This window comes from Mustela nivalis (genome assembly GCF_964662115.1).
Source record: "Mustela nivalis genome assembly, chromosome: 4".
Taxonomy (NCBI): Eukaryota; Metazoa; Chordata; class Mammalia; order Carnivora; family Mustelidae; genus Mustela; species Mustela nivalis.
In genome coordinates this window covers 137,072,449-137,094,965 of record NC_139023.1, presented here as the reverse complement: position 1 = coordinate 137,094,965, position 22,517 = coordinate 137,072,449, and the positions used below count along the sequence as shown (strand labels likewise).

Here is a 22,517-nt window from a genome sequence, read left to right as displayed (position 1 = left end):
TTCCAAGGTCTCTTTTCTCACAAGTCAGTGTGTGTGTCTGTGTCCCTCTTTCCCCTAAACAGTACTATGCCAGGCTTATAATAGTCAATTAAAAAAAAAAAATTGAGTGAAAGGCTCCATTAGGAAACCTAACTCCATTAGGTTTGATTATGGCCACCGTGGATCTGAGGGCTCTAGCTTGATGAAGAGATCTCTGCCTCTGAGTATTTTGAATGGGATATTTTTGTTTTGGGTTGAGGAAAGGTATCAGTTCTTTATATAGGAATAAAACTTTACAGATCATTAAGTCCAACTTCATGTTATGTATAGCACATAAGAGACACACACAAGATGGAGTGACTTGCCCAGGGCAACAGAGCAAGTGAAGGATCAGCTGGAATCCCTCTGTGAATTGTGAGAGTAACATTTATATAGAGCTTTATAGGTTACAGAGCACTTTAACCTGTACTCACTTTTACCTGGGGTATGCAGGGTGATTTCATCTTCCCCATTTTATACAGCTAATGAAACTGAAGCTGTAGAATTTAAATGGTCAACCTTAGATTACTCGGCCAGTGAGGAGAGACCTGACTCCAACCCAGACCTTTCAGTTTTACGTTCCCAGCTTTTCCTCTCCCCTCAGAAACCCCGAGAGTCTGGAGCTGCACTATTATGTACATGTATCTGCTGAGCACTTGAAATGTTCCCATCCACATTGGGATATGATCTAAGTATACAATACACACTGGATTTTTTTTAAAAAATGTAACTATTTTAGTAATTTATTTTTAAAATTTTTATTTTATTTATTGAGAGAGCACACACATGTGCAAGTGAGTGAGGAGGAACAGAGGGAAAGGGACAAGCAGATTGAGCTAAGTGCAGAGGTGGGCATGGGGCTCTGTCCCATGACCCTGAGATCATGGCCTGAGCCAAAATCAACAGTCAGAGGCTCAAGTGACCGAGCTACCCAGGCATCCCTATTTCAGTAATTTTTTTATGTTGATTACTTGTTGAGTGATAATAACTTGGATAAATTGGATTAAATAAGATATATTATTAAAATTAACTTTACCTGTTTCTTATCTTTTTAAATGTGGCTATGAAAATTTTGAAATTAGGTATCAGCTTATATTATACTTCAGTTGAACAGTTGGTTTAGAGAAAGTCCGTTCTTCCCTTGATAGTTCTAAGAGACTGACATTGTTATTCTTTTAACAAATATTTACAGAGCCCTAAAAGGAGCCGTTGGCTGAGGGAGGATTTCAGATCAATTTAAAAATACTGAGTAATGCCTTCAGTCTAATTATTCCTTTTCTGTGGGGGAGTCTTCTATTATAAATGAAGACTGAGCTTGCTTTTATTATTTGGATCATCTAGAAACAAAAATCTTGTTACCTAAGTGCAGGGAAGAATAGAAAACTAATGGAAATACAAATTCCTCATTGCCATTATGTAAAAACATTTTGCAAGGGACTATAACATGAGGCACAAAATATTTTTGCTTCTGCTAAGAGGAGGTAAATGGCATGAATTTAGATCCTGTAGCATTGGTTCACTGGTATTATTTGAAGAATCTAACTCTCTGGGGAAGGAACACTGGACCTAACAATGCAGCAGAACAAAAGTAGCTTTCAAAACATAGCTTTATGAATGTGCATTTCAAACCAATGAGGAAAAAGTGCACTGTTAGATAACAGGGATGGGACAGCTCCTGAACCATGTGGAAAAAACATAGTGCTATCCTCACCTTATTCTTTACAAAAATGTGAAGATTGAGATGTAAAAAAAAAAAAAGAAAAAAGGAAGGAAGGAAGGAAAGGAGCCATAAAAACACCAAGAAACAGCATGATTTTCTTTCTTAAAATAATGGAATACAATTTGTAAAGCATAGTAAATTGAGGGGCGCCTGTCTGGCTTAGTCCATGGAACATCCGACTCTTAATCTCATGACTGTGAATCTGAGCCCCACATTGGGTTCAGAGATTACTTAAAATGAAATCTTCAGGGGCACCTGGGTGCTCAGTCAGTTCAACATTTGACTCTTGATTTCAGCTCAGGTCATGATGTCAGGATTGTAAGATCAAACCCCGCATGGGGCTCCATGCTAGTTGTAGAGCCTGCTCGAGATTCTTTCTCTCCCTCTGCCCCCTCACCCCTCACTCACATGTGTACCCCAACTCTTTCTAAAAAAATAAAATCAATAAATAAAATGTTTAAAAAAATAAAATCTTTTAAAATAAATAAAGCATGGTAAATTGAGATGACATAATGGATAAGATTGATAAATTTGGCACAAAAATAAAAAGGTATATGTAGCAAACATATCAGGTTAGCAAATTGGAACAATATTTCTAATTTGATGGATATATATATACATATGTATTATATATACATATATAATATGTGTACATATATATATACATACACACATTATACTATTTTTCTTTTTTTTTTTTAATTTTTAAATTTTTTAATAAACATGTAATGTATTTTTATCCCCAGGGGTACAGGTCTGTGAATCGCCAGGTTTACACATTTCACAGCACTCATCATAGCACATACCCTCCCCAATGTCCATATCCCCACCACCCTCTCCCGTTCCCCCTTCCCCCAGCAACCCTCAGTCTGTTTTTTGAGATTGAGTCTTTTATGGTTTGTCTCCCTCCCAATCCCATCTTCTTTGATTTTTTCTTTTCCTACCCCTCAAACCCCCCACGTTGCATCTCCACTTCTCATATCAGGGAGATCATATGATAGTTTTCTTTCTCTCATTTACTTATTTTACTAAGCACCATACCCTCTACTTCCATCCATGTCATCGCAAATGGCAAGATTTCATTTCTTTTGATGGCTGCATAGTATTCCATTGTAGATATACACCACATCTTCTTTATCTGTTCATCTGTTGATGGACATCTAGGTTCTTTCCACAATTTGGCTACTGTGGACATTGCTGCTATAAACATTCGGGTGCATGTGCCCCTTCAGAACACCATGTTTGTATCTTTAGGATATATACCCAGTAGTATAATCACTGGGTCATAGAGTAGTTCTATTTTCAGTTTTTTGAGGAACTTCCACATTGTTTTCCAGAGTGGTTGCACCAGCTTGCATTCCCACCAACAGTGTAGGAGGGTTCCCTTCTCTCCACATCCTCACCAGCATCTGTCATTTCTTGACTTGTTAATTTTAGCCGTATTTCATTGTGGTTTTGATTTGTATTTCCCTGATGCTGAGTGATGTGGAGCATTTTTTCATGTGTCTGTTGGTCATCTGGATGTCTTCTTTGCAGAAGTGTCTGTTCATGTCCTCTGCACATTTCTTGATTGGATTATTTGTTCTTTGGGTGTTGAGTTTGCTAAGCTCTTTATAGATTTTGGATACTAGCCCTTTATCTAATGTGTCATTTGCAAATATCTTCTCCCATTCTGTCAGTTGTCTTTTTATTAACTGTTTCCTTTGCTGTGCAAAAGCTTTTGATCTTGATGAAATCCCAATAGTTCATTTTTGCCCTTGCTTCCCTTGCCTTTGGCAATGTTCCTAGGAAGAAGAGGCTGCGGTTGAGGTCAAAGAGGTTGCTGCCTGTGTTCTCCTCAAGGATTTTGATGGATTCCTTTCTCACATTGAGGTCCTTCATCCATTTTGAGTCTATTTTCGTGTGTGGTGTAAGGAAATGGTCCAATTTCATTTTCTGCATGTGGCTGTCCAATTTCCCCAGCACCATTTGTTGAAGAGGCTGTGTTTTTTCCATTGGACATTCCTTCCTGCTTTGTCAAAGATTAGTTGACCATAGAGTAGAGGGTCTATTTCCGTGCTCTCTATTCTGTTCCATTGATCTATGTGTCTGTTTTTGTGCCAGTACCATACTGTCTTGATGATGACAGCTTTGTAATAGAGCTTGAAGTTCGGAATTGTGATGCCACCAACGTTGGCTTTCTTTTTCAATATCCCTTTGGCTATTCGAGGTCTTTTCTGGTTCCACATAAATTTTAGCATTATTTGTTCTATTTCTTTGAAAAACATGGATGGGATTTTGATAGGGATTCCATTAAATGTGTAGATTCCTTTAGGTAGAATAGACATTTTCATAATACTTACTCTTCCAATCCAGGAGCATGGAACATCTTCCCATTTCTTTGTGTCTTCCTCAATTTCTTTCATGAGTACTTTATAGATTCTTTGCCTCTTTGGTTAGATTTATTCCTAGGTATCTTATGGTTTTGGGTGCAATTGTAAATGGGATTGACTCCTTAATGTCTCTTTCTTTTGTCTTGTTGTTAGTGTAAATAAATGCAACTGATTTCTGTGCATTGACTTTATATCCTGACACTTCGCTGACTTCCTGTACAAGTTCTAGCAGTTTTGGAGTGTAGTCTTTTGAGTTTTCCACATGTAGTATCATATCATCAGAGAGTGATAGTTTCACTCCTTATTTGCCGATTTGGATGCCTTTAATTTCTTTTTGTTGTCTGATTGCTGAGGCTAGGACTTCTAGTACTATGTTGAACAGGAAAATTGACACCTTTTAGAGCACAGTTTGGCAATACCCTTCAAAAGTGTTTAAGCCTATACTTTGATCTAGCAAGTTCACTTTTAGGAGTTCACCCTGTGGATATGCCTGCACAAGCATGCCAAGATATATTAAATGAAGACATCTCTATATAATGAAATAGCATGCTATCAATCTGTCTCTATTGATACAGAAAGATGTTCATGAGATATGGATATAGAAGAGAGTATTATATGGTACTTGGTTTCATTTGTGTTAAAAATTAATAAAATAGATGCACATATAACAATGTCTACATAGAAAATATATGAAAGAGTGTTCTAAATTGTTAAGCTTAGATACATCTGGGAAGTGAGTTGAAGGGAGATAAATGTGGGAAACTAGTTGAGGCTTTTCTCTTTTTACTTCATATTATTCTATACTATTTCCTTTGTAAAAGTAACAAACATACATTATTTTTATAATGTGTTTTTATTTTTTAAATTTTTTTAAAATTTTATTTTTTAGAAACATATAATATATTTTTATCCCCAGGAGTACATGTCTGTGAATCGCCAGGTTTACACACTTCACAGCACTCAACAAAGCACACCCTCCCCAATGTCCATAACCCCACACTCCTTCTCCCAACCCCCCTCCCCCAGCAACCCTCAGTTTGTTTTGTGAGATTAAGAGTCACTTATGGTTTGTCTCTCTCCCAATCCCATCTTGTTTCATTTATTCTTCTCCTACCCCCTAAAGCCCCCATGTTGCATCACCACTTCCTCATATCAGGGAGATCATATGATAGTTGTCTTTCTTTCTCCTCTTGACTTATTTCACTAAGCATGATACGCTCTAGTTCCATCCACGTCGTCGCAAATGGCAACATTTCATTTCTTTTGATGGCTGCATAGTATTCCATTGTGTATATATACCACATCTTCTTGATCCATTCATCTGTTGATGGACATCTAGGTTCTTTCCATAGTGTGGCTATTGTGGACATTGCTGCTATAAACATTCGGGTGCATGTGCCCCTTCGGATCACTATGTTTGTATCTTTAGGGTAAATACCCAGTAGTGCAATTGCTGGGTCATAGGGCAGTTCTATTTTCAACATTTTGAGGAACCTCCATGCTGTTTTCCAGAGTGGTTGCACCAGCTTGCATTCCCACCAACAGTGTAGGAGGGCCCCCCTTTCTCCGCATCCTAGCCAGCATCTGTCATTTCCTGACTTGTTAATTTTAGCCATTCTGACTGGTGTGAGGTGATATCTCATTGTGGTTTTGATTTGTATTTCCCTGATGCCGAGTGATATGGAGCACTTTTTTATATGTCTATTGGCCATCTGGATGTCTTCTTTGCAGAAATGTCTTTTGATGGCTGAATGTCTGTTCATGTCTTCTGCCTATTTCTTGATTGGATTATTTGTTCTTTGGATGTTGAGTTTGCTAAGTTCTTTATAGATTTTGGACACTAGTCCTTTATCTGATATGTCATTTGCAAGTATCTTCTCCCATTCTGTCAGTTGTCTTTTGGTTTTGTTAACTGTTTCCTTTGCTGTGCAAAAGCTTTTGATCTTGATGAAATCCCAATAGTTCATTTTTGCCCTTGCTTCCCTTGCCTTTGGCAATGTTCCTAGGAAGATGTTGCTGTGGCTGAGGTCGAAGAGGTTGCTGCCTGTGTTCTCCTCAAGGATTTTGATGGATTCCTTTCTCACATTGAGGTCCTTCATCCATTTTGAGTCTATTTTCGTGTGTGGTGTAAGGAAATGGTCCAATTTCATTTTTCTGCATGTGGCTGTCCAATTTTCCAAACACCATATAATGTGTTTTTAAAAGTTTATTTGCCTTTCTTCAAAAACCTGTTATGTTCAAGGGACACTTTAGTGGGCTGTGAATTAGAATAGGCTCCTTCCTATTCTAGTAACAAGCCTACTCTTTATAGGTTTCCCTTGGCCCTAAGAATAAAACCCGAACTGAGGCCTTCCCATGACAAGTTTCTCTATGATCCAGCCCTATCTGCTTATCCTTACCTACACTCCTCTTTTCACTGCTGTGCTCCAGTCAAGGTGACCCCTACCCTCCCTTCCTCCATCCCTTTGTGTGTGGTACATAGTGGAGTGCAGCCTAAGACTCAGCAGAAAGGTCTTCCTGACCAGTTTGTATAAAGGCCGTTACACACCATTATTTTCTATTTCAGAAGCCTGATCTGACTACTATGTGTAATTATTTCATTTGATCACTTGTTTCTCATTTCTCAGACCTACTTTTTACATTCTCTGGAGGTCAAAAACTAGACTGATTCCTCTGTAAAGCTTTGTATCAAATAGTGACTATTCAACTTGGTTTTCATTAATGTTTTTTCTCTTTTCAAAAAATGTAAGTTCCATCTTTTAAAAAGATTATATTCTCTTTAGCAAAAACACCAACATGTGCATACAGATTATTTTGATATTTCTTAAGCTTCCTTGTGTTATTATCAGCATTTTGTCAGTATTTCCTTTCTCATACTTTATACTTCTGATAATACTCCATCTATATATAGAATTTACCAGAAATGGACATTACAGTTTTAAGAGATTAACATTTGCCCTGTTTAGCTCTAGTGTACTGAATTTTACCTTGGAAGCAACTTGGGTCTCATCAGATACTCCTTACCAAATGCTTGGAGGAAGGTATATTAGGATACAAATTTATTTTGCAGGTGATGAGTGCACTCCTAAACTTAAAGGTCATGGTTAGATAAATGTCACAGAAAGCCTACACTCAAACAAACATTCATAAGTGAATGTTATCAAAATTCCATTAAAAGCCATCAGATCCTTGCTTTCCTGTTGTTACTGAAGGTTAAGTTATACTTACAATAAAAGTCTCTTTGGGTTTCTGCCCAATTTATTTAATCCCTCTAACAAATAGTCTTGACTTTGTTATTTTCTTTGGGACTTATAAAGGCAGCAAGATAGCATTTTTTAGTACTAACCTCTACTGCTTCAGAAGTCCAAAGTAATTTTAAATTATGGCAGCTTTCCACTAACAAATATGACTGCCTGTGTGTAAAAATGAAATGCGGGGGAATATAATAGGTGATTTAGAGGAATAGAAATGAAAGATGTGAAATAGAAAAGTAAATTATATCTGTTTAAAGTGAGATAATGCATTACGCATGTGGAGAACTAAAAGAGGCAAAAAAGATCATGGAGTCTAACTTCCTCATTTTATGGATGAGGACCAGAACTGTTGTCTTTGGTCTATTATTCCCTACTATATGGTAGGAACCATACCACCATGTGTCTACTTGTATGCACTTACTTTTGCATGTAAATTTATTTTTATAAACATGCCAACTATGTTGCCCAACAGTTCAACTCCTAAGCATATATCCAGTATCCAGATAACTGCTTATGTCCACCAAAAAATACAAGATTATTCATGCCAGCATTGTTATTTTTTAAATTATTATTATTATTAATTTGACAGAGAACGCAAGCAAGGGGAGGGGCAGAGGGAGAGGGAGAAGCAAACTCACTGCTGAGTTGAGAGCCCGATGTGGGGCTCGATTCCAGGACCCCAAGATCATCTTAACTTCATCTTAACTGAAGACAGATGCTTAACAGACTGAGCCACCCAGATACCCCAGCAGCATTGCTCTTAAGAGCCAAAATCTATAGGAAGGAAGGAAGGAGAAAGAGAGGGAAAGGGGAGAGAAGGGGAAGGAAGGGGACCCCAAATATAAACCAACAATAGAATGCATAAATAAATTGTAGTGTATCTGCACAATGGAATATTACATAGCACTTTAAAAAAAGACTGAATCATAGAACCATATGGATAAATCTCAGAAAGCGTGTGGCTGAATAAAAGAAGGAAGACAGGAAAATACTGAGAGTGCATGTGTTAATTATAAGTCTGTTTATAAACTCCTTGAGGACCAGGAGACATTTGTCTGCATGTGTAGATCTCTAGCACCTAACACATTATGTAACACCTAACATGTGGTCAATGAGTATTTATTTTAATGGAAAATATATGATACGGGAAAAGATATGGGGGAAGCACCCAGTACTTTTATAATGAGATATACAACTGGAAATATAGGGAACAATACTTTATTTCTTATGTTTATTCCAGAGCACAGCATACAGAAGCCTAAATTTTTAATACAATATTAACTATAACTGACACTTGGCTACATATGAACAGGATTAGACTATGGTAATATTTTAGACTATTTCAAATAGTCTGAATATTTCAGACTGTGTTAAATAAGAATAAACCAATATTTGTTTCAGACTATTTCAAAGCAGACATCACTAATGGAACCAATGATTTGATCCCAGGATCAATTTAACTAAGGTATGAAGTAGATGTGATAGTTTTTTCAGTTCCTATATTTAGCCTTCATGAGGAGGAAGTCTTCTCAGTTTCTTCCCTTACTTCTTAACTCAGTGCAACATGAGGGTCCAGTTAATTGGTCATATTCCAGTGTAGAGATTCAGTCACACTTTGAGGATTTGTGCCTTGGGATCTAGATGAGTTTATATAAGAAGGCATTTTCTGACTCTTTTTCTTCTGACATTGTTGAAGTCTGGACCACTCTTACCGTAATAGTAAAACAGTAACATTTCTTCCTTTGGCCATCTGATTTTCTCAGGGACCACCAGATGATGAGATGGCTAGACCAAGGTAGTCTCTTGGTCAGAGGCCATTATAATGTTATAAGGCCACCGTTTAATAGTACCTCATTTCTTCATTCCTAGACACGTAACACACAGTTATGATCCTCTTTCTCCATTGATAGTTCAGGCATTGGTAGGTGTTAATGGTTGCATTACTGCCTATTATTCTTGAAAGTTTATCATGTGGAAAGTTTATCATGATGCATGCTCATGTTTGAAAAAGATGTTCCCTAGTAATTGTAGATCAAACAGGCCAGATGAATTCAAGTCCCTGCGGAGCCACAGGAACAAATTGTTAATCAATTTGCAATCAACTGTAGAAGCCCTGGCTACAGAGCTGCAATTAGTACAGCTTTGTGAGCCCCCGGTTGTGCCTGAACAAGTTCACTTTGTTAAATATTGACTGACAGGATTTCCATTCTTTGAGTAGGACATTCTCATCAACAGGGTAAGGAGACATGGTCCTAACCATTTAGGTGGGTAGAAAATAGCATTTGATGATCGGCATTTGTGAAGTGCTGACCGTGCAAAGCTGAAATTAGAAAATCCCTACTACCCTTAATATTTACCTATATTACCTTTTTAAGAAGTCTATTATTTTTCATTTTAGTTTTTTTTAATGAGAGGTTAAACTAAGTGCTCAGTGATTTCCTATTTTACTGTAGTATCTAGGTAAGTTCTGTATAGTTTGTTATTATTGCAGCTTTCTGGAAACATTTTATTATACCTCAGGGAAAACAAATCTTGTGTTCCTTTCTTTCTTGCTGGTATTACTGGCCTGGTGCACAGCTTTTGACGCCTTGGACCCTTTGTAGTCAGAAAACTTTTCAAATAGACAGTTAGCTTGCCAACAGGACTTGGATTTCATGTTTTACCCCGTTATGATTTTAAACTGTAAGCACAAATGAAAAGAATTGATGCAGTGACATGACAAACATCAAGAATGTCTACCAGCTTTTTTGTGAACTTCTTTCAAAATTCATAGAAGCAGCAGGTTAATTTATGTGGCAGTACATGAGTTAACCTATAATGGTGTCATCTTTGTTGTCTTGCCCATTTATACCAGACCCCAGAGTTGCCCCTTCAATGTTCACTTGTGTTCTGAGCAAATACCTGGCCGTTATCAGGCAATAGAGGATTCAGTCAGACAAATGTACCCTTTTTAAACTGTTCTTCTTTAGATTTCACCAGTGAGCTGAAACAAATCTTCATTTGTTACGGGCAAATTTTAAAATTAGGTATTCTGAAAATTCTTGGGGAAATTTCTTTACCTTTTTTGTCTTGAATTAGAATGGTTTATTCTTATTTTAACATCTATTGGTGACAAATATAATGAAATCCCAGAAAGAGAAAAGACATCTCATGTGGAAATAAAGGTTATACTTGCACATGCAAACTCTAAAGTGGTGATGTTCCAATTTTAGATAAAAGCTGATTGAAAATAAATCTCAGTGAGTCCTTGAGAATTGTGTAACTGTCCTATGTCGATTTCTTGGTTTGTAGTTTAACTCGACTGCTAAGCAGCTGATAGAATGGGATAAGCCTCCTGTGCCAGGAGTTGATGCTGGAGAATGTACCTCGGCAGCAGCCCAGAGCAGCAATGCCCCAAAGCACTCTGACACCAAGAAGAACACCAAAAAGCGCCACTCCTTTACATCTCTCACCATGGCCAGCAAGTCCTCCCAGGCATCCCAGAACCGTCACTCCATGGAGATCAGCCCTCCAGTCCTCATCAGCTCCAGTAACCCCACAGCTGCTGCACGCATCAGTGAGCTATCTGGGCTTTCCTGCAGTGCCCCTTCTCAGGTAAATCTTATAAAGGTGTGAGAAGAGCTTGGCCACAAAGTGATATACCCAGAAGCATCTTTGTTTACTAGCTGAAAAATACTATTTATTTTTGCCTTCCGAGGAGAATAGCTTTCCTTTAAAAAAAAAAAAAAAGGGAGAGGGGAGAATAGTAGCTTTCCTGGGAAGTAATGCCTTTCTTCATTCTGTAGGTAGAAAAATGGAGAAGAGAAAACTAACCCAAAACTACTCAAGTCATTTTCAAAGGAAGGATCGGAAACGATAAAATGTTTTAAATAATACTAAGTTTCAGGCAACTGCTCAGTGTTGCAGAACCTTGTCACAAGGCTGCTTTGGGAGAGCTTGCCAACTAAAATTTTATCTTCATCCAAACTGCAGATGCTACAATTGAAACTCAAAGTTGACAGTTGCCTGCATGTGTGTGACTTAGCCTGGTTTTTAGGCTTCCCAGTAAGAGTCCTAGGGAAAAAAAAAAAGAGAGAGAGAGAGAGACACGACATGAAGAAACATTTAATTTAAGTTAGAAATAAGCCTAGTTTTTAAAAAATCTCATTAGTTCATCAAGGCTTTGGACTGTCTTAAGAAATAGCCCCACATTGTTCTTCTGTTAATGAGAACACATAAGATGATTGGAAACATGCATTCAGTCAGCAGGCATTTATTTGGTGCCCAATTACCAGACCCTTCTAGGCACCATGTATATTGTGATAATGGACTATAGGACTTCCCTGTGTTAGGCCTTAATTCTGGACTGCACAGTGAGCCCACTAAAGTAGCTCTGCCTGAGTTACAGGACGGCTGTAATTATCCAATTAGATGACGGCTGTATTTTTCCTCAACCCAAAGGTCAAAGAGCCCTGTCCAAAGCGCCTGTCACAGTGGGAGAAGTTTCTTTCAAGTCTTGTATTTAGTTTTTAAAATTCATGCAGATTTTACACTCTACTTTATATTATAGCTGTGGTTTTTTAAAAACAAAACAAAACAAAACACAAAAATCAATTATTTTCCTTTACAGAAACAAACACATATAGTCCTGGTCCTCAGAAAGTTTACAGTTAATTAAAGTGTCTGTTTTGGACTGTAGAATAAACATTTACGACATGGTGTTTGGTATTCCTCGCCATTTTTATTAAAAATTATTTTCTCTCAGCCTCATTTATTTGACCCTGCTCCCTTAGGTTCATCCTGCATGTTGTGAGTTAAATGCATTCATTTTCTGAATGGGATTGTGGTTTGTTGGTGTTTTTTCGGTGGTGGAGAAACGAAGCTTTTGATCTTATGAGAAAACTAGGAGACACAGACATAGCCCACTGGAACATAAATGTGGTGAGGGGAAAGTTCTTTTTTTGTTCACCAATATATCCCAAGTGTCAGATATATGATAAACACTCAGTAAATATTTGTTGAATGAATGAGTCTCTTAAAAAATGGGTAGAGAGAACAATGTTACTTTTTACATGTAACTGATTAAACCTATTTACAAAATAGACATGGATTATAGAAATACCAAGTGAGGTTACTCTGGAAAGGTTCAAAGGATTTTTGAATAAGGTTCTGACAGAGGTGGCTAGTAACCATGGCCATTCACTACAAGAAAACGGAATCATTTGACTCAGGTTTTTATTTTGTGACCTAGCAACATTTGCACAATGATGTTTTGTTAAAAGGTAAGTTTCTGGTAAGAACAGTGGCAACTCAGAATAGGAATAGCTTTAAAAGAATAGATAGGTAATCTTTGGGCATTAGAGAAAATTAAAAGAGAAAGGAGGATAAACCTAGCATTTATATCTTTTGTAGAGAACTCAGCCGTCAGGTGTGAGCATGTCTGACGCTGCCATACCAGAGCTGGGAATGAAGACTATAAAAATAGAGCTATTTTTGTTTTGGTTGGAGTAGCTTAGGAAACAAGGCTCTTTCTGTGTTCCATTAAAACAGTCTCCCCTTCAACTATTCCGCCCCTCCTCCCATATTCGAATACATTCTGTTTTAGGTGGTAATGTGTTGCCTCAGGGAGAAGTTATTTCAAGAAGCTGATGGAAGATGTTTCAAGTGCTACTGGCTTCTCCAGCCCAGGTTTACAGAAAACACTACTTGTCTAGTGTACTGTATACATTGGAGGGAACCACAATCCATAGTAAAGCAATGAGTGACTGTAACATAAGTGACTGGTAAACATTCTCCTAACCATGGAGATTGGTATATATGTGAGATGGCTCATGTGAGACTGTTTAAAATAGTACTGTCCTTTTCCTTTGCCCCACAAAGGACCAAGCCGGAGATTTGACTTCTCCTGCTCTGGCCCATTTTTCTTTCCCTCCTTTCCTTCCTACCTTTCCTTCCTCCATGCTGAGAAAAAGGATATTTTATTATCTTGACTTGGCCCATTTTCGCTCTTGCTTTTCCTTAATTAGGTTTGGTTGCGCTTAGAAAGTCCGCAGTAAGGAGCCCAGAGAAGTGAGAGTTCATTATTCTCTCACCTGACTGAAATCTACATATAGGCAGTCAGTGCTGATGTGATGGCGCTTTTTAGCTCGCCTTTCCATCGTATGGGTAGAATCTTATCCTTATGTTTCTTAGAATATCGAGATCTTGTCATGACATCCAAATTCTAGGCAGTAGGATGAGGAAATGGACAGAAGAGAGGAACAAAGGGCTTGCTTGTGATTATATTTGATGACTATTGAGTAAAGGCTGAACTTGCAAATACATAAATTAGAATAGACTGTATTGTCCAGGTGAGTCACCAAAATAAATACGCACAGATGTCTGTAACTGACATCTGTAAAAGCATATGATGCTATAAGTAATCAAGACATTTTGTCTCTGGCCACAGTCATATTTTTTGGCCTCGCCAGCTGGAGGAATACTTCATAATATTAAGTGTTTTTGTGGCATTTTTTTTTAACTGCCAGTGGCTTCAGGGGAGCCGGAGGTGCACACACTCATTTCCATTTGCTTTCCCCACCTCTTTCCCTCTCCACAGAGCCCTTTTTTTGTGGGGGAGCTCAAGCTAAATTGCTGTTCTGTGAAGAAAAGAGAACAGTAGAAAATCAATTTTTCCCAATTCAGGGCATTTATTCTGGGTGTGCTCACCCTCAGCCAATTTACTTCTGCTGCTTCTGCTTTTAGTTACTCTTTGGTGACTTTTATCTCTTCCTTTCTCCAGGGTTAAGAGTGGCCCTGTGGTGGCTGGTGCATGCAGGAATCTCAGTGTTCACTGCTTCACTCCTGTGTCTATGATGGCACACACCTTAGACAGCCTCTGGTCCAGCTCTAAGACAATAAACTCATTAGCAGTTAACTATCTTGACTCCCAGCCTGTGGCTTTTAGAGAAACATCAGTAAATTATGAGATCTTTAATCTTATATATATGTAAGGCCAGGTCTAGGAAGCTGTATTTTGGTATTTTTTTTCCTACCCCAAAGGTTCCATGATAATGGCATGCATTTTGAAGTGAGCTTCATAGCATCTTCTCAGAAAAACCCCATCTTTTATGTGGTGGCAACTTACAAATGTCCTTGGGGTATGTATATAAACAGATTTATTAGTTGAAACAGCTGAAGACCACTAGATTTTATCCTAGGATGAAAAATCAGTGCTCTTCCCATTAGAAATTGATTGAAAATAACACTTTGGTTCACAGGAGGGGTTGGGGAGAAACTGTTATTAGGTTATCCCTTAGATCTGCTTAGTTTAAGCCTTTGGTTCAATCAGTGTATGAACTAACAGGTACAGATATGATTTTAAAAGTATGTGGATTCCATGTATAACATAGATTTATTTGTGGAAACAAATAAATATATGTATGCTGTATGCTGTGATGCTGATTATCCCTGGCCTTGGCAAGGTCTAACCCAGCAGGGAAACTCAGAGTTTCCTTCAGGTTTCTGGGAACTAATCTCAGAGTTTTTCTTTGTCCTGATAATCTTTTTCTTAATATATGGGAATTGTGGGAACTACGTTTGGGATTAAGTTTTATTACAAAAGGTCTGGCGTTGGTGTATCATTGTTTCCTTGGATAAACAAGGTACCAGCCAATCACATTCCTTTAATAGTGGAGGGAAAACATCCCATTTGTGTAGAAACCCACACACCTACTTCTGCAGCATCAAGTAATGAATGGCATTCTCTAGTTGGACCTGATATGCAGTGTGAGTGAAATTGATCAAGTAACTGAACACAGGCAATGAAATGACCTGAATAACTCAATTTTTTTCTAGTAAATTAATCTTGTATAGTATCAGGGATAAGATACCTTTGAAAACAGCTAATTTGGCTTGACTTTGTTCCTTTAAAGGTTTTATAAATAATTACCTGCTCTAGGCATGTCTAGGCAGCTGCATTTTAATTATGCATCCCCACTGAAAAGTGGGAGTCATGAAAAATGATCCTGAGAATAACAAAATACCTTAAGCACTTCACATAGATTTACATATTGATAGACAGGTGAGTATTCAGCCATGACCTACCTTAACAGGATCTTCAGGGAAATTGCTAGTGGGCTAGTCAAGCGCCAGACTAACCACGTGAAAGGTTAGTTTGGTTCACAGTGGCTTCCCAGGGAGGCAGTATGTTATTGCAAAAGCCAACAGCAGTTGAATTCTGTATGTAAAACATCACAGTATTTATCACATGACCACCCAGTGTTGAATACAGATTAGGTAATCAGTAAATGTGGATTGAATAAACTGAAAGAGCTTCTGCCTTCCCCACATAATAGAAACTACAGATACATATTTTTTAAAAATTGTGACTTGCCTCCCCAAGGTTTAGCCAGTACAGTCTGTTGTATTTAATGTAGTTGTGTTTTAATTAACTTCTTTTTCCTCTTGGCAGGTTCATATAAGTACCACCGGGTTAATTGTGACCCCGCCCCCCAGCAGCCCAGTGACAACTGGCCCCTCGTTCACTTTCCCATCGGATGTTCCCTACCCAGCTGCCCTTGGCGTGAGTATAGCTTCTCCATCTCTGTTTCTCTCCTAGCTGTTCAGTCCCATTAATCTGGCACAGCCCACCTCCCAACACCTGCAGTTTACACTGACACTTGTTAGGTAGGGGTGGATCTCTTTCATCTGTTATCTCTGTTCATCTCACAGAAAAATGAGAAAGCCTCTTGCCTACAGCCTGCATAATTTTTCCTGCATAATTTTTAGCAGTGAGGATCAGTGGCCTGAAGCCATTAGAAGACTTCTACAAAATACTTTTAATTTTCATTAACGTTCAGCCTGATTTCCCAAAGGCTTAACCGAGCATTTCTTTTTCATTTCTTTTGCTTTTTTAGACTTCACTTGTTTATTAACAAAGACATCTTTATAGAAATACTGAGGAAACCGGGATCCAAAAAGCTAAACGGTTTGCTTTGAGTCACACAATGAGTTGATTTTAAATCTCTCCACTTATGATTCACCTTTTGGTTTCTTGTCTTCCATGATGGTAGCTGCGGCTGTGCTGCCTTGGAAACCTCCCTCAGATTGTGTTGATTTTCCTCCTGAAGACATAGCATCCTATAGAGTCTAAACACCAATTGCTTTACAACATACCTCATAGCAGAAATCAGTAGGAGAAATGAGGGCAGCCAAGGGAGATAAATGCAGAGAAGAACACTATGGAGAGAAAATTAAAAGGGAAGAAGAAACAAGCAAATTCAACCGTAGCAGAAACACAATAGTTTAAATCCCTGCTTCCTGAAATTGCGGGCATATGCAAGATACCAGCAATTGTGAGGCACCTCTCATCCAGGCTGATGCCTTGGCTTGTGCTTTCAGACTGTTTCTTTCAGTGCTAAGTTGAATGAGAATAGAAAAGATAGATCTGTACATCAGATCTCCCCAGTGGGCCCCAACCCTGTAAACTGGTTTACAGAGTCTCACCTGGCTGTGATGCGGTCAGAGAAACAGCATGGCCCAGTGATGGGAACACAGACTGGGGCTGAAAGCCCAGATCAGCCACTTATTTGTTTACATGACCATGAAAATCTTCAACCTCTTTAAGCTTTTGTCTCCCTGCCTATAAAATAAAACCAATACTATCTACTTTGGAAAGTTCTCACCATGCCTAGAATATAGTAGGGTTGACTATTCCTGATCTTGTTATCGGTCTCAGTTGAAGACTGTTACAAGGTGAGTCTGTCACACGTGCCACTGGTTGGTTCTCAGAATGCCTTGGTTCATTGGGCCTGGTTCATTGTGCTATGGTTTCTCTGCTTTCTGTACCAGGAATAGTGAGGCTTCTAGGCAGCTGGTTTGTTTTTAAGTTGTGGATTTTATATATGTTGTAAAGATTATGTTTCCTTCTGCTAGAATGCTTAGAGCGAAATCTGTACCCCCACCCCAACTAGGACCTCACAGTGTATTAGCACATTAGTAGAGATATTGGCTCCATCTAGTTTTATTGTCCTCATTTTCCTTTGAAACAAGGTGGGATATAAATAAATGTGGAGTTATTACTTAGCTTGACTTAGACTTTAGAAAACTTTTTATAGAGTTAAGCATGTTCTTGCATTTAAATGGAAGTTAATAATGTTCTGGTTAGAGGTTAAAGTTGTTTTTTTTTTTTTTTTTTTTAAATGGCCCCAGAATGATTACAGCATCCTTGATAGTACAACTATTTGGTGCAGGAGAAGTTGTGCTGATTTTTCTAGGGAGAAGGTGAAATTCAGTTAACTTTTATTGGTTTTCATGAGATTCTGTTAGCCTGTTTTGACCAGAGCCAACTTCTATAATCATCCTGCCCTCTCATCTCCAGAGAAGACTCTCTCCTTTCCTTCCTTCTCTTCCCACCCCAATACATACACAACCAGTTGATATTTCCATTTCCAGATGGCTACTTCGTGTGGAAAAATTCTAGCATAATTTCTTAAGGGAAAAAGGCTGCATTTTCTGATCTTAGAAAAATTAATTAGTGGAAAAGACAGAGCTGGCTGAATTTCAGCCCTTGTGGGCTGAAAATTTTACAGTGTAGTAAATGGCCAGTTGCTCTTAGCTGGAGGCACACTCTAGGGCAAATCAGTGATACAGGTCACAAGAGAGCATGAATATACAAAAGTTAATTTATATTCAACCATTTCATGCTAGGATTATATAAGAAAGCCTGCATGTTAAGCAAGAGGAAGGTTTATTAAACAGTATGTCTACTGTGCCAATTCCATTTAATGAAAAACTAATTATAAACAGACCTGTCTGTCATCCCAGGAGATGTCTAGATCTCCAAGTCCCTGGTAGGTTGGCAGCAGTGTTTTGGATTTAATATGTTAAGTTGAAGTGGGAGGGGGGATGAATCTCAGCAGCATCTACCCTCTGTATCTCACATTAATCATGGCAAGTACCCTATTTAAAATTTGAAATATTTTCAAAGAATTTGAGCACTGTCATAGCAATAGTATGCAGCTTGGTCAAGAGGAAACCATGCTTTTCATGGTGTGTATTTATTATGGCAACAGTAGAATAGGAAATGAAAATTATTTCTAGCATTTTATCATGAATTGAGACTTTCTAATCTTTTATGCAGAATGAAGTTAGCATATTGTCCTACACATTTCACATGTAACAGTTAAAATGTTAGATCTCTAATATTAGGAGCAAAACTGGCATTATAGCTATCTAATTCAGACATCAGACTATTAATAGTAGTGAGGGTTTTTTTCCCAACTAATTTTGTGAAGGGAGGAGGGTGAGGATCTATATTAGTCTTGTATTTTCTGCACAAGGGCAGAAGAACTCTTAAATAAGTGATTAATAATCCCTGATCCCCTGTACCAGCTGAGAGGTGTTTAGCCGCAAGATGTCACCAGTTAGGCAGGTCAGTAAAAGCCAAATACAGCCTGTGGCCAACTTATAAACAGACTGCATTCCAAAAATGTGTAACCCTAACTTAAAAAACTTTACATGTACACACGTAGTTTATGTCTTGTGTATCTATTTAGAGAAGCAAATTAAATGATGTATGTTCTCAGAATAGCCAATATGGAATTAGCCATTGGAGCCCTGGTAGAAGACTCAGCAGGACTTACTGCTATCACCAGGATCAGGGAAGAGCTCTGGAAGTAGGGCAGTGGAACTGCCAGTGTCAAATAGTTTGTGAGGTACAAGTTGAGCCTTTGGAATTGGTGAGAATTCTGAAAATCAGGAATAGGGGTAGAATATGGCCAGAACGTTCCAGCAACAATAGTAAAGGACTCTAGCACATAGGAACCAAGGCCTCTTGATCCATATCATGTTGTCCTAAGAGAGGCAGAAGCACAGAACATTTTCTCCTTTGTGAAAAGCTCACTGAGGGTCTGTTAACTTCTATCTGCAAAGCTGGGTGACAGCAATACAAAAATGAGTAAGACAGTTTTCTGACTTCATAGTCTCATGAATCATAACAACAGCTTCTCTTTAATGGGCTTCTGCTGTGCTTCAGGGTACTGGGAAGGGCAGCTTTACCTAACTATTTCTAATTATAACTCCATCTTACAGGTTGACATATTAAGGCATAGAGACCTTATGTAATTTATACAAAGCCAATTAATATCATAGATATCTCTTCTTATAAATCAAATGTAGAACAATAATTCTTAGAGAGATATTTAAGAAGTGCCAAATTCTTGGGGTACCTTGGTGGCTCAGTGGGTTAAAGCCTCTGCCTTCGGCTCAGGTCATGATCCTGGAGTTCTGGGATTGAGCCCCATATCTGGCTTTCTGCTCTTCGGGGAGCCTGCTTCCTCCTCTTTCTCTCTGCCTGTCTCTCTGCCTACTTGTGCTCTCTGTCAAATAAATAAATAAAATCTTTAAAAGAAAAAAGAAAAAAAGAGAAGTGCCAAATTCTTAATTACATCTTGCCCTTTAGACAACATTATCTAAGCATCTATTTCTAGTATTTTTAAAAATACTCTTTAATTTTATTTCTTTTTCTTCATAGTTGTACTCAGCACTGACTGGCTTAATTCCAGTCAGCATCCAGTTGAGACTTAAGACTTGGAACCTTGCATCTTTATTTTAATTTTATTGAATTCTGACACCTAAGTTTTTTGTTGTTTTTTTTGTTGTTGTTGTTGTTTGTTTTTTTAAATCACTAATGTCAGTATTTCTACTTTTCTGCTTCCTATTCGTTGCATAAAATAAAACAGACTACTCACATAATTGCACAAACGCTGCTCTACACTGCTGAAGTAGCTAACATGCTGATTTGAGGGGGCATGAGCAGTTGGAACCGTGTCTCCATCAGCCTGTATACATGCATCTGAGTTCAGTACCCAGAGGGGCTGTTTAGAGATGTTGAAGTGTAGGGCTGAAAGTGGGTTAACTGGAATTCATATGTCCAAGGGAAAAAAAAAAAGGATGCTGGCAGTGGGGGATGTTACATGGTATTTGCCCAAGAAACCCAGAAATGCCAAAGTCTATCTTGCCAGTCACTTTTTTACCCTGGGAGGTAGAAATGAATGTGAGGGAAATGCATACCTAAAGGAATATTGGAAAGAAAACAAATCCTTTATCATTGGTTGAACTTGTACCCCAAACTCCATAGCACTTTACCAGCAAAGCACTTTACTGGTAAGGTGGATGTAGCCCATTGCCGTGCTTAAAACCTAATGGATCTTGTCACCTATCTTTAGCCAGATCCAGACCTAACCACTCTTTGGTCCCATGAAGGAGCAAAAAGAGGAGAGGACACCAGAGAGGAGTGGTGTGTTACACCACACACTTCAACTTTTCACTCACAATGTGCACTAGCAAATGTGGCTTATCTGGCTTAGAATCCAGCCCTTTTGGAAAGGACAGTTGTTGGCTGGTGTTCATTCTAACATAGGGAAATTGAGGACTGCCCTAAGATGCTGAGCAAAGATTAGAATCTATGTTTTTCTGACTCCAAAGCCCACCTCCTTCTACAGTGTAAAGCTATGCTGCTTTCAAGGTCAGTGGGTCAGGGCAACAGAACCTGAGTGTGGTGAAGTGTCATCATTTCACATTAGTGGACCACTGTCTTTTTTTAAGCTCTTTATTCAGAAGTAGTAATTCTTGTCTCAGACCATTACCATAGACCGTGAACAGAAGATGTTAATCTATAGAAACACAAGGAAGAAGCTCATTTTTAATGAATATCAGAATAACATCCAGTTTTCTATATTAGTATTTCTGTGGCCTGGCCCATAGTTCTAGAGATAATATAGACCTGCTGCATTTCCATAAAATAAAACCTACAAGGGATGAGCTCTTTTTAAGCTCCTATTAATTAATATGTAACATTTAGTCAAAATGGCTTTTAAGTGTGGTATTTGGTTCTGAGCAATATTTACAAAATATTATGAGCAAAATATGATCTATACTTCTTGCAGGCCCATAGATGTTTTTTCTGCTGGTGGAGAGTGAATCTTGGCTTCTGGGGCCTGCTCTGGCCTGGACTATGAAATAATAAGCAGGTCTCCAGGTCAGCTCTGGGTGAATGAAAGGCTGTGGTTTGCTCTGTAGAAATTTCAGGTCTTGCAGGATAGCAAACTGCCTGAAGCACAGCACATAGTGGATTACCTTTTGAACTTCCACATCACCAGATTATTTCAGTTTAAATTGTTTATAAAACAACCCACAGTACTTCCTAGTCTGTCACAGCCCTGGACTCACCAGAGCCCTATCATTTTACCAACCCCACAGGGCTGAACAACATCTAGGAATCTGATTTTAATCAAACTTTCTCTCTTGGTCTTTGTGTGCTTATATACCAAATACACATGCATACACATACACACAGTTCCCCCAAAGATATGTAACCCAACATTGGGGGAAAAAATTCTGCCCAATTTTTTTAAAGACCGTTTCAACCACAAAAAGGAGAGAGAGAACTGCATTTTCTCTCAAGCACAACCTATGGGATCTTTCAGAATATCTTCTTCTAAGCCATATCTCCAGTGACTTCTGACTTACTCTTTGTGAAAGGGATGTACATGAAACATTTGCTCACTGTGTTTTTTAACTTTAAAAGCTGACCTTTTTTGTACATTTCGTTGACAGAACGCGATGTGTTGTTATCAGGCCCGTGGATTATTTTTTGCCTTTTCCTTCATAGGGCTAATTTAGTACAGCCTCTGCTTTAATAAAGTTAAGATATAACAGACAATTTTAATTTCCTTTTCTCTTGAAAATAGAATTCTACTCAGAGTCTAGAGCATAGAGCATTTTGATTCTGTGCCCTAGGCACTATTTTAAGTAATTTCTAGGAGCACTTCTCATTGGGCTCCTTGTTGAGTGTGTCTTCCTCCTTCCCAAGGCATGCTCTTCAGAGACTGGGCTTTGGAAGATTTCAGTGAAAATCATTTGAGTGGTAATTTTACAGTCTCCATGTATTACCTGGGATACAGTCTAGACGTGTTGTGTTATCTTGCCTGACAAGCTACTGATGTGTCTTTATTACCAGTGAAGTGCCCAGGTCACTGGTGCTGAGTGTTTGACCAGGATTATCTTTGTTTCTCTTCCTTGTCACTGGGAACCTGAATGGAGTGAATGCTTGACCTTTTCCTGGTCAAAAGTTTTTGAAGATTCTAAGCATGCAGTTCCAGAGTAGTAGCAAGTCTTAAGGCTGCTGTGTTT

General features: G+C 38.4%; 1 protein-coding gene across 2 annotated transcripts in view; it reads left to right on the top strand.

Annotated features, from left to right (window-relative positions):
* SH3RF1 (SH3 domain containing ring finger 1) overlaps positions 1-22,517 on the top strand; it is a 181,174-nt gene that overhangs the window by 133,477 nt on the left and 25,180 nt on the right. For both annotated transcript variants that reach the window (XM_082727279.1, XM_082727278.1), the window contains exons 5-6: positions 10,656-10,958; positions 15,796-15,906. In XM_082727279.1, the coding sequence (XP_082583405.1) occupies positions 10,656-10,958; positions 15,796-15,906 (414 nt within the window). The remainder of the gene's footprint in view (positions 1-10,655; positions 10,959-15,795; positions 15,907-22,517) is intronic.